Raw genomic sequence first — 12,852 nt, forward strand, 5'->3', positions numbered from 1 at the left:
TTACATGGTTTTCAAGACTGATGAGCCATGAGTGCTTGAAGTCGTACTGCGCCGTATTCAATGTTTTGATGCTTGATATGGTACTGCGTGTGCAGCGATTTGAGTGGTGGTATTACCACTGAGCAAATCCGTCTAGTGACACCGTTTAATTTCTCGATCAAGAGCGTGCTTAATGTCCAAAAAGGATAGGGTAAATTACATTTTCCTTTCACAGATTTGGGTACAATTGTAATTTCATACAATATTTTTAAAATATTTCGATCCTATACATTTAGTTATCATTTAATTTCAATTTCATACAATTGTTAAAAATCCTGTTAAATTAGCTGATGACATGGTAAAAATGAGTCTCCCATTTTTGCTTATGTGGCTGACAACTTCTGCCACATGGACAAACAATTAATATTTTATTTAAAAAATTACAAAAAAAAAAAAAAACCTTTAAAAAAAAAACAACCTTCCAGAGCGGCTCTCCACCCCACGTTGCAAATGCAAAGCCCCAACCCTAGATCTTCCATCCCCTCCAGTACGTCGTCAACATCTTCGTCCACAACACGTCCACCAATGCAAGCCCGCCAGCAACATCAACATTGCCTCCAACCCCACCCACGTCGACTGGCGCTGCAAATCGGACGGCAACATCATCTTCCTCCTCGCGCGACAATCTGTTGCGAGTCGCGGTGGTTCAGGGCCTTCAGGCAGAGAGCAGAAAGTGGTGAAGACCCAAACTCCGGCTGACGAATTTGGTGGCAGTGGTTCAGGCAGAGAGCGCAAGTGGACTGACAATTTGAGATGTGGATCGAATTTAGGGGTTGGGTTGGATTCGACAAAATTTGGGGGTTGGATTTGTCCAAATCCTAAATTTTCCCAAACCCAGGTCCAGGTTGCAGGGGTCGAAGCCGGCGTCAATGGCAACGACGGATAAGGAAATGGGGTTTGCAGGGGGAGAGGGAGAATGCGGCTGGGAATGGGGAAGGGGAAGACATGGATTTTAGGGTTTTTTTATTTTTTATTTTTAATAATTATTTTAGTATTTAATATTCAGCACAAATGTGAATCTCATATTTGTTATGTCATCACTTAACGAATTTTCTAACAGATGTATGAAATTGAAATAAAATAATAAGTAAATGTATGAAATCGAAATGTTTTAAAGATGTTGTAATCGATCTCATATCTGAAAAGGTAAAATATAATTTACCCAAAAAGATATATCCAGCGTCAATTACTAGGTTCTTTAATCAAATTCATTTATTATTATTATTATTATTATTATTATTATTCTAAATCATGCTACCGCATAAGTACAATAACAGATATTCCAATCAAACGGGGTTAGACTGGAAGGAGCATTTCTTTACATTTTGTCAAATTTAAAAAATTAAAATTAACGACTTTTTAGTACGTAGACGAAATATATTATAATAAAAGTTCAAAAGACTAAATCTTTGACAAAAAAAAGAAAAGGGTTCAAAGACTAATTCAGCTTATTCAACATTCGTGAAATTAAATAAAACACAAAAACGAACTTTGATCCTGGACAAGTGCATTGACGCCATCTCGAAACCTTTTACTAACCGGTTAGAATGGAAGGATCATTTCTCTACGTTTTGTTAAATTTTAAAATTAAAATTAACGAATTTTAAATTCATAAACGAAATCTGCCATAGTGAAAGTTCAAAAGGCTAATTCTATAGCTTATTCAACATTTGAGAAATTATAAAGACACAAAAGTGTGATCCTGGACAAGTGCATGCATGCCATTGCCGCGGTCACGAAACCTTTTACTGAGTCTCATGCAGAAAAGTGATTGACTAACCTAGAATTCCGAAGCAGATATCGTGGCCAAATGACTCAGGACAAATGAGATTTTATTTTTTTGAACAAATGATATTATCTACACTAAAAGGGAAGTGGTGAGTTTAGTTTCACAAATAGACCTGGCATTTTGGACCCAACCCGACCAGTTAATATTAGTATTTGGGTGGATGCTTAATGGGTCGGGTCGCTAACGGGTCACTTTGGGTCAACCTGTTAGACCCGTTAGCACTCGTTAGTTGATAATGTTTTAGTAATTTCAATCAAGTCTTAACAACAAAAAATAAACTCTATGCAAAAAAGATAAAATAATAATAATTGTTAACGGGTGAAATAGATGATCTGTTAACTTAACGGGTTGGGTTCGGATGACAATAAAACCAACCCATTTACAGGTTGACTCACAAATGAGATTTTAAATATTATTAATCTAAGAGATTAATATGTTTGATACATGGATCCAATGCCAGCCTCAACCACTCAACATGACGTGGCAGATCAATGGAGCTGCCAGCTGTGAAAATGATATGTGCGGTTTTGAAGCAATATTGAAAATGTGAATTTTCGACGTGCCAATATTTTGAATAATGTTTGTCTGCATACCAAATCATTTTTTGGTCCTACTTCTTGCATTGCGGTCTCTTTCCGTTTGCAGTCAATTTGGGCACCATAAATTCGTACAAGAAACAAAGAACCCACAAAGAAGAAAATGAAAAACGAGACTATGTGGGCTTGACTGACCGGGACTGGTGGATGTCCCAGCCAATTCATCCCTAGCTCCCATTTTTTTATGTAAATTTATAAAGAAGGATTATGCGAGATTAGTATCTCGTCAACGGTCGTGTGTGAGATATCAATCCTCTCACGAAAGAGAAATAACTGTTGCATCAAAAAAACCCCGTCCATCTTTATATATTTATAGATGATTCATAAAATATAATACAATTGTACCAAGAAAAGTGTAATACAACAAATTAATGAAAGAAACCTTAAAAATTGTTTTCATTTAATTTCTTAAAAATAATTCTACGTTTTTAATCCAAAAATTATGAAGTCCACAAAACCTAAATAAAAAATATACAAATAATGAAAGTGGCTATTTCTTATCCAAAAAATACTTAAAAAAAGAGTAGCTATTAACATGGACAAATGGGAAAAAATGTGGAATAGTTTTTGGTCAATAGACATCATAATATGAATCAAATTGATATGTTTGATTGTCTAAATTAACGGTGGAGAATGCCTGCCCGATGTGATAGGGTCAAAAATTGGCAAGCATTGATGGCCAAAAGTCGGAAAGCAATCCATATATCAAAATCTTGACTATTCCTACTATTTCGACCAAAACAAAGAAAACGAAAAGAGGACTAGTCGATCCTACGTACTAAGTCTATATATTGAACATGTCGAAAAGCTATTTGATTACATCAATGCTAAGTCAGCAACCACCCTTCTTACTGCTTCCTGGAAGGCAGCCTCGTCCCATTCCGTTCCCTGTATATATAAAGAAATAAAACAACTTTCAGTTTCCTTCTAGTTTCCCAAATACATATTCAATATAATACTATTTATAGCAATCATTGATTTCATAGTCATTGTCTCTTTTTAGTTTATACCATGCATTGATTTCATAGTTGAGATGAGATTCATACTCTTAATATGACTCCTCACGTATAAGGAATCTTTAAACCTAACACATGAACAACACAAAATGGACAAAATGGGATAACGTAGAGCACGGTTGCATGTGTGGCTATTGAGTTTCACACGTGGGACAACTTGTTCTGATACGATAAAGAAGGTTGTGATTCTATCTTAAAATCAATTGATGATATGAGGAATAACTCAATTACTTATAAGCACATGCAAGATCTCTTATTTTTCAGATTTGGGATTCATATTCTTAATATAAACCCTTCATTATTTATCACCCGACCCACCCCTCAATTACTTAAAAGCTTATAAAATATGTGTTCTATATATCTTAGGTCAATCACATTCACACATGCATCCAATACAGGGATCATAATAATTAATGAGTTCAAGAAATTTATAAGTATTCTATTACATACCTGATCAACTCTTAATCTCAAGATTACGCGGTTGATGTTAGAATTTGGTTCTGATATCCAAGTATTGGCTTCCATGGACATCAAGCTTACATTCTCAACCCGCTTCAAGAATTCCAAAATGCGGATCACCATATCTTCGGTACAACTCTCTAGTGATCTTAGAACCACTTGCAAGTCAATAATTTGCTGATCTTGATCCGGGGATGATTCGGATGATACATGCGTAAGTGTAAGACTAACTCTTTCATTTGAGGAGCCTGCGGTAGCTGCTGCTTCATTAGCTCCTAAGTTGGCCGGGGGCAAGAGCCTTGCCTCTAACTGCTGGTTTCTTTTACTAAGCTCAGCAACTCGAGCTTTTAAACTAGTCAAGTACTCCCTCGCAGATATAAGAACCGAGGCTTTGTCTTTCTACACTATCAAAAATTTTAATTAATCACGTTTGCAACGAAACCAATATATGTATCAATGCAAAAAAGAGAAAATGGTATAATAATGCATTTCCCAACGAATGTGTTAATATGTACGCTATGTTGGACCGTACTGAACTGGAATACCCTAAAACTTCCATCTAGTTTAGTATAGTTTACCGTAGCCCAGTTCAGTCGAGTACGGTCCAGTATCCTTTTGAACAACACATTGTTTGTGTGTGTGTGTGTGTGTGTGTGTGTATGCATGCATGTTGCTTACCTTGGTTCCAGGTGGAAGTAATGATTTCAATGTATGAAAGCTTTCATTGAGCTTCTCACGCCTTTTGCGCTCCGATATCATATGATGCAACTGGCCGCTTGTGGGACGGGTGGTTTGGATACCTTCGCGAAGCCTCATCAGATTCAAGCTTCTCAAGAAGGAAATGGATCGCTTGTGCATGTTTTGCCGGCGTAAATTAGCACTCATTTGCGTTCTTGGGGCTAAAGCTGAGGTGCTGTAAGTCTTGAAAGCAGTGGATTTTGGAGTTAGTAAGTGACGATGAGTAGTAGAAGAAGAAGGTGGATTAGTATGTTGGGGTGGTTGATACGAAGAAGAAGGTGAAGAAGATAGAACTGCAAGGATAGCTCTTGTCATTGCGGCATCTTCGATCTCCGGAGTTGGGAATTGGATGTTTCGGGTTCGAGAAAAGGCTTGGATGGCTTGTTGATGAGGACTAGTACTAGTAGAAGTAGTAGTAATGAGATTTATGATTGGTAAAGGTTCCAATGGATTAATATTGATTGGTTGCAAGGGATCGGAAGATAATTGTGTAAAGATCTCTGGGATGTTATGAGAAATAGTAGTGGTTGGAATGTTGAAGAGGAGGGAGGAATATTCAGGACTATCCAATGCGGAAAGTGATCTCAAAGAAGACGAAGAGGATGACGGTGGGTTTTGCTGAACATTGATTGGCCTGCTGGCAACTTCTGTATGTGGAGATACTTGTCTGGAAAAAGCTTCTGGTAACCAGGTTCTCATCAATTCTCTTTTTATGTTTATCTACAAAACAACAAAAAATAAATTAGTTAATCGTAAACCTCAATTATGCATTAAGATTCTTAATATAATTACAAGCCACTTGGGTCAGCTTGGTGAGGGTGGGTAGTGTTATGAGTTCTGTATGCTAGGTTTAGAGTTCGAAACCCGCCATTTAACCAAAAGTTTTTTTACATAATTCCAAGTTAGATTAGAATTTGGTCTTACTTGAGACACATTGGACAAGCCCAGCTCAATTTCTCCGCTTTTGCACCCCATGAAAACTGCAGTCTGTAATTTAAGAGGAAATTATAATTAAGAGAACAACACCAATTAATTAATATTGTAAGCCACTATTTTAATCCAGCATGAACAAACCTTAATCCTTGCTTCCTGTTACAAGCAGATTAAAATTACTCAATTAGCGTACGATATCTTGCCTGCGTAAATTAATGAACGTTCTTTGTGTAAATTGGGAATTGTAATATATTTCTGTTCAATTATATTTTAAATTAGTTACCTGATAAAATTGCCTCTGTGTATCAACTGATGCCAGTCTTTGTAGGTCCATTTCTTGCAACTCCAAATATGGAAGGCTATTCCTGAAAGCGAATCCTGGAACACAGCTGATCATGTACATGCATGCAGCAAAAAACTTATGAGAGAAATAGAAACAATGATAACTATACAAGCAAACCAATACGCATAGTTACGTACTCATTTTCGGCAACGTTGAATACTGATAGACGATATTCATTGAAAAGCTGCCGAGCCAAACTGCCCGAAGAAGAGCTTGGTTGATTTTCTTCATCATAAACACCATCGAGAAAAAATAGGAGGCTGCACGAACACATAAAATCAACATTATTGATATGAGTTCCATCCACATTCAGGGTGTTTGGGTAGGTGGGTGTGTGTGTGTGTGTGAGAGAGAGAGAGAGAGAGAGATGAATGATGAATGATGCGTCCATACTTAGAAGGAGGGGGCATATAAGACCACAAGCAAATGTAGAAGCAGCCAAAAGATTGCATGACAAGTCGAAGGAAATTGGCGCGAGAGCCTTCATCGAGTTGGAAAGCAATGTCCATAGACAAAGGTTGGAAATGGGAGCCTCTTGATCTCCTGCTACCCTTCAACCGACCTTTATGTCTTTTGTCCATGACTATACGATGGCCCTACCCAATATTTATACTCCTTAGTCATCGTGAATAATATGCAGAACTTGATGAGGTACAGAGAATCAGAAGAGTCTCTTAACTAGAAGGTGGCACAGATGAGGGAGATTTGAAAAGTAGTGATATACAGACATAATAGGCAAGATATTTAAAAAACGCATTCATATTAGTGATGGAAGAAACTGAAACAGAAGAAATGGAAGGAGAGCTGGTGAGAGAGGAAATTAGTTGTTTCTCGTTTATGAGGACTTGAAAAGTAGAAAGGATGAGAACTTGAAAAGTAGTAAAGCAAGTAGAGAGAGAGAGAGAGAGAGAGAGAGAGAGAGAGGGGTAGGTTAGAAAAGTAGTGGTCAAAGACTACCCATGACTCATGGGAGGATTATCTGTGGAATTGAAAAGGGTCAAGGGAGGAAGGCAGAGTGCCCTTTCTTTCCCTTTCCATATTTTTCTGTATTCTCACGTTTAAAAATAAAAAAAAAATAAAAAAATCTTACCCTTTCATAATTTTTCAATGTTTTTTTTATCTACCAATGAAATTGGTTATGAATTTCACCATGTGGTGGTATGAACGCTCCTTCCCAACGCCTTCTTCTGTCACAATTTTTAAAATTAAAGGGATCAATCGATGCCAAGGTTTGTGGTTTTGTGACGTTTGTCTAAACTGTGTCAAACATAATGTTTACTATTAATTTACTTGGAAATGTTCTAGATTAAGAGGCAATATTTTGTGTTTGAGTATGTCTTCTGGCGCACCTAATGTTGAATTACAGAATCAGCTGAAGCTTCCCTTTGATTCGGGATATTATAATGTTGTTGAAGTTATAGATAAAGAGATTTTTCAGTATGCTCGGAATAACATATGTTATATGTTATTATATAAGTAAAGAGACAATCGAAAAAATAATAATTTATTCACTTGTATAATAACATTTGGCATATTCCTCTTCATTTTTAAGTAATAGGTTTTATATTCGATTTTCGTTAAAGGTAAATTTGAACCATAATTGCTAACTCATTGAAAGGCTAAAATCATCTATCTCTCCCATTTAGTATAGATAATATCATTTGTTAAAAAAAAAAAAAAAAGGCATACCACTCTGTTTTCTTGTACATTGAAAAAATCTATTGTTAAAGTGCTCTAGATGAGTGTCCACGGAGCAGTTGAGTTGACTACATTAATTTAGTTTCACACCATGTTTATATATATAGTTTAGTGCGTAAGCATGGTTAAAATGACATTTCGTTTCAGGTCCACATTGTATTTTTACTGGTACGCCTAAACCCTTTCTATTAAAAGATTACATTTACAAATTTTTACTCAAATTAATAACCGTATTGTTTTATTAGAGCGATAAAGTTAATTGGTTAAATAGTTAGTTGTTAGGATGAGGATAATCCATGGAAATCACACCCACATCAAAGTACATAGGGCTTTCCACTACTACAGTAAAACACCATTTGCCAAATTAAAAAGCACTTTATTATCTTACTTTATCCAAGTAAATGAGTGGGGATCCTCGTCGGATCCTCTTTGTGAAGATTCTGAGGGTCTTCAAATCACATCTGTTTATCGTATATTGCGTGGTCAGAAATCATTGTAAATTTTTTTATTTAAAATTAAATATAAACAATATCTGATGAAAACTGATCACACGATGTACAATAAATGAATGTGATTGAAGAATTTCTGGGATTCTTACAAGAAGAATCCGACGTGAATCTTCTCTTCAAGTAAATAGACAAATGAATCACGTTAATTAATGTTTAGGGTTTCGGGAAAAGACAAATTTTCCGATGTCTTGGTTTTTTTATTTGATATACTAATGAACTTGGTTAATGAATCACCATGTGGTGTGAACGGTCTTTGTCTTCCCCAACACGTTCTTCTCTCACAATTGACTGGAGCATACGTCCTTTGGTGAGAAATGCTCGATGGCGATTGTTAAGAGAATCGTAGCCACCAGTTAATAGACCACAATGGAGACTCATCTATGGACACTCAACTTTTCCACTTGTTTTTATTTCTTGTAATTCATATACAAAATGTATAAGCAAAAATGTGAGGATGGGTAGCCTTAGTTAAGCTTATGTCCTTCACTACCATTAAGTACGGTAATTATATATTGGGGACAGATTGTGACACTACTTTTTTTTTACGTAAATTTAGGCACAAGTTTTTGTGAGGTTTGTTTTGTAACGTATTCTAAGAATCTGAACTAGTTATCTTATAAAATATCATTTATAGATCATTATTGCAAAAAATTAGATAAATTCAAAACCACGACATTCATTTGTAGCGAAGAAAGTGGATGAATATGTTTCTACAAAGAACCCTTAATCCAACGGTCATGGTTTTAGGTAGACATGATCTTTGAAAGAAGATTTAAAAGATAGACAGTTCAGATCGTAAAAATTATTATAGAGTGAGTTTCACAAAAACTTATATTAAAAATTGTGAAAAGGATGGTGCTATATCCCCTTATACATTTTACCATCATATGTGGTATCTTATTGATGCAAAAGAAAAATAAGATAATCGCCCTCTATATTTTTCATTTCTTCTACACTTAGTACTCTTGTAAGTAGTAAAGATTATAAGTTTTGTATATCTTACATTGGTTCTGCGAACATGAAGTTTTGGTTCCGCTACAAAAATGAAAGAACCAGCCGTCAAAGTCTTATGGATTAATTTAAAAAAAAATTAATGAAAATAGTTTGAAAATTTTGAGTTTTAACGATAAGGACAAAATAAAGGGTAAAGTGAATAGTATTAAGATTGACTTTTTAGTATAAAAATATGATTTTTTATTAAAATAAACAGTATCATGAACTTTTCGTTAAAACTCCCTTAATTAAATGAAACATGCATGAGCCAAAGCTTAACGTCACTGATTGTATTATTTTATTTGTCGGGTTTTCTGGCCATACGGTGACAAATAATTTTTTTTATTAGTTCACTTCTTTCTTATTTTGAACACGTTTTTATTTATTCATGCCCTTTCACATTTGTTTGTTCTTTATTTTATTTTATTATTTTTAAATGGAGGTCAAATGGTCGGGACGGAGGATGAGAGATTTTAAAAGTGTGTCTAGAACATGAGACACAACATTAATCATTCTACAAGTAGAGGAAAACTTTTTCAAAGGATGATGATCCTCTTCGGATTCTCTATGTAGGGATCCTAGGAATCCTTACATTCTAATCGTTTATTGTATATTGTGGGATCAGTTTTCATTAGGTACTATTTGTGTTTAATTTTAAATAATAAAATTTAAATAACTTTTGGCCGCACGATATACTATGAATGATTAAGATGTGAGGATCCCTAGGATCTCTACAATTTGGATCTGGATGGGATCCAAATCCTTTTTCAAGTGATCCTCCAATTATATAATAACATATGGTGTTACGCATCATATTCCGGCATATTGAAAAATCTTTATGAGGATGATACAAACTCTAACACCAGGTATGAAGAATTGATGGACGACATGAATAACAAAATAAAAAGAACATGTTCCTATAAACTGTCCAATAAATAGAGTATCCACTATCAGTTTAGGGTTTTGCTTGGCTAAATGATTGGGTTGACGCTTTAAACGACTTAAAGCTTCAACCCGGATGTGCTCACTGTTATTGTCCGTATTGCTTAACAAAATGCGTGGCATATATGCTAGGATAGCAAGAATGTCCATTTTATTTTGCAGAGAACTAAGGACTCAGTCCATTTAAGTAGAAAAACCAATAGACATTGAATCCAATGCAGAGTCTCTTTTCAGAAGCTCATCGCCTACTAACAATGATCCAAACATCCAGATTTGTCACATTACCTCTTACGCCGTGATCTTGGATAACGACACTATTGAACAAAGAGGACCACGCCCGCTTCTTCGACGGGCTCTACAACGACACTGTTCCCGGCCATTTCTCTTATGTATGCAACTCACCGAGGATGTGAATGCATATTATAACCATCGGTAGCACAGATGCCATGGCAAACAATTCTCAGCCGCGATTATTTCAGCAATTTGTGGTCAATCATGTCATTTGCTGCTGTCTCATTCCATTCCACTGGCTCGACCAGTAACCAATAGCGAGAACTAAAAAATCCATGGTTTGCCCGTAGAACCCCATTTCGCCCAAGTTGGTTCGAAGCTGGAAAAGAAGGGGTTTTTCGCACAGCTTGCTCGTAGTGCAGGTCCCACTTGTATATCGTATTTGGCCGAAGAAGCGTCGGACAGGTTGGAGTTCTTACCTTCTTGGGACACCATGGACCAACATTTGCGCTGCCAGAAAATATAATTGCAACAACTGATGCCGAAGCTGCTTTGCTGGATGCCGATTATTGCTTTCATGCAGTCCCTGTGCAGGTTTTTCATCTTGTCGTTTCTTGAAGGATTCCAGAACATGTTAATCCAGGCTTGCCTTTCATTTCAGTTAGCAAGAGTTTAGAGGTCAATACGCTGAGGACCGTGTCTCAGATCACTCCTCAAGCCTTGAAGAATCATCGGGAACCTTTCATTGCACTATCAGGGCCTTCTTTTGCTCTGGAGCTGATGAATAAATTACCAACAGGTATGTGGAAAAAAGAAACAACATTGTTGAATCAACATTCCACTTAATCATGTTTTAAAGGTACTAATCATGTTTTGCTACTTTTTTGATTTTGTAGCAATGGTTGTAGCGTCGAAAGACAAGAGAATTGGCAAATGCAACTCAGCAGCTTCTGGCTTGTGACTATCTGAGAATCAGCACTTCAAGGTTGTGGCAGATCCCAGGGCTGTAGTTTAGCCACTGTTGTCTCACTGCCTTTCCCTCCAATTTATCTCGTGAAGATGGGCGCGAAGCCGGCAACAATCACCGGTCTACAAAGTTCCATGAATCACGTGGTAACGTTATGCGGTTTACTAGGTGGTTGAAGGTGTATCAACAGCAGGAGCTGTGCCTGTGATTGCACTAGTGCACAAGTATAATGTGAAGATGCCGGTTTTGAGGGCAGTAGCTCGGATTATTGACAACCAACGGACCCCGAAGAAAGCTGTTCTTCAAGGTTAAACAAGTCTGAACCTACTGACTACTTAAACGAGTGAGAATTTCGGAGATCCATTTTGTGAACCATTGATTTCCTGATCCAGAATTCTTTTTAAATTAAGGAATTTAAAAACAAGGGTTTTAATCTTGTCCTTCATTTTCTTTCGTATCCATTTCGAGTTTGGTAAAAAGTTAAATTCAGAGTTGAGTTTATTGCATTGCATCCCATCCCAAGTTTTAGCTTCTGCTCTTTCGGATCATTTAACAAGTCCCCTAAAGCCATGGCTCCCAAACATCATGGGACTTATCAGACCATCGGGTCCGAAGCCCATTCCGTCAACGTTGGCTCGTCTCCGCCGGCCGAGCGATAGTCCGACCTCGTTCAAGCCGCTTCGACCCGGTCCGATCTGGTCCAGCCGGCCCGACCTGGTTCATCCGGTCCGACCCCGGTCCAACCGGTCCATCCGCTCCAACCCAGTGCCTCCTCCGATCTAACCGGTCCGTCCAGTCGATCGCAGAGACAGAGCCGGTCTGAGCCGGTGTGCACAATGCTGCCGGGAAAGCTATACACCGTGTGTGCACAATGACAGCGGGGGCGAGAGAAGAAAACGCGAGAGGAGTGAGAGGGAGGGAGGGAGGGAGAGAGAGAGAGAGAGACCGAGTGAGGGAGAGAGGAATTCTGACAACAAGAGCTAGTGGTGAAATGGACCTTTTCTTCATGCCGGCTGCGAGAGGAGAGAGTGATTCCTCTGCAATTAAGCGCACGTGGCCCCCACTCCTTTTACTTCTTTAATTACTCCACTTAAACTTTTTTTTTTTACATTACAGTATTTTTTTTCCTTTTGCCACGAGCAAAGCAAGTAGAAAAAAAAAAAAAAAAAAAGACGACAAAAAAACTTAGTTACGTAGAATTTCTGGAATGTAGATCATTCACGTATTTTCATCTCTTTATCTTTTTTATAACGCGACGTACGTCTCACCACATGATGAGAAAAATAGATAAAGAGATACATTGTAGATACACTAAAATTTTTACCATTGGCTACATAAAAGTACACACCAGAAGTCTAATTTCTGTCTAATTTTTGCATTTATTTTACGTATATTACTCTCTTATACAAACCTTCCACCTCCTCCTCCTTTTCACCCCTTTTCTTTCTCTTAGGGCTTTCTACTAGACATTTACGGTATGGAGAACACATATATTCCTGCAAATGAATGCTGATATCCAGATAGACTCAAATGGAACATAGGAAGAAAAACCATTCGTTATTCTCTCTTGTCCTCCTCTATATCTTCCCCATGCCCAAC

At 37.2% G+C, this 12,852-nt stretch overlaps 1 protein-coding gene across 1 annotated transcript; it reads right to left on the reverse strand.

The window, feature by feature from the left end:
• Positions 1–2,968: 2,968 nt before the first annotated feature.
• On the reverse strand, positions 2,969–6,741 carry LOC103951950 (putative transcription factor bHLH041). The gene is made up of 8 exons (XM_048575734.1): positions 6,307–6,741; positions 6,051–6,173; positions 5,854–5,959; positions 5,712–5,726; positions 5,562–5,624; positions 4,578–5,357; positions 3,891–4,298; positions 2,969–3,312 (listed from the first exon to the last, which is right to left on the reverse strand). The coding sequence occupies exons 1-8, from the start codon at positions 6,492–6,494 to the stop codon at positions 3,241–3,243; spliced, it is 1,755 nt and encodes a 584-aa protein (XP_048431691.1). The 5' UTR covers positions 6,495–6,741; the 3' UTR covers positions 2,969–3,240.
• Between the last annotated feature and the right edge of the window lie 6,111 nt (positions 6,742–12,852).

The sequence above is a fragment of a genome, unplaced genomic scaffold (genome assembly GCF_019419815.1).
Source record: "Pyrus x bretschneideri cultivar Hongxiangsu unplaced genomic scaffold, Pyrus_bretschneideri_v1 Contig8, whole genome shotgun sequence".
In the NCBI taxonomy this organism is placed as follows: domain Eukaryota; kingdom Viridiplantae; phylum Streptophyta; class Magnoliopsida; order Rosales; family Rosaceae; genus Pyrus; species Pyrus x bretschneideri.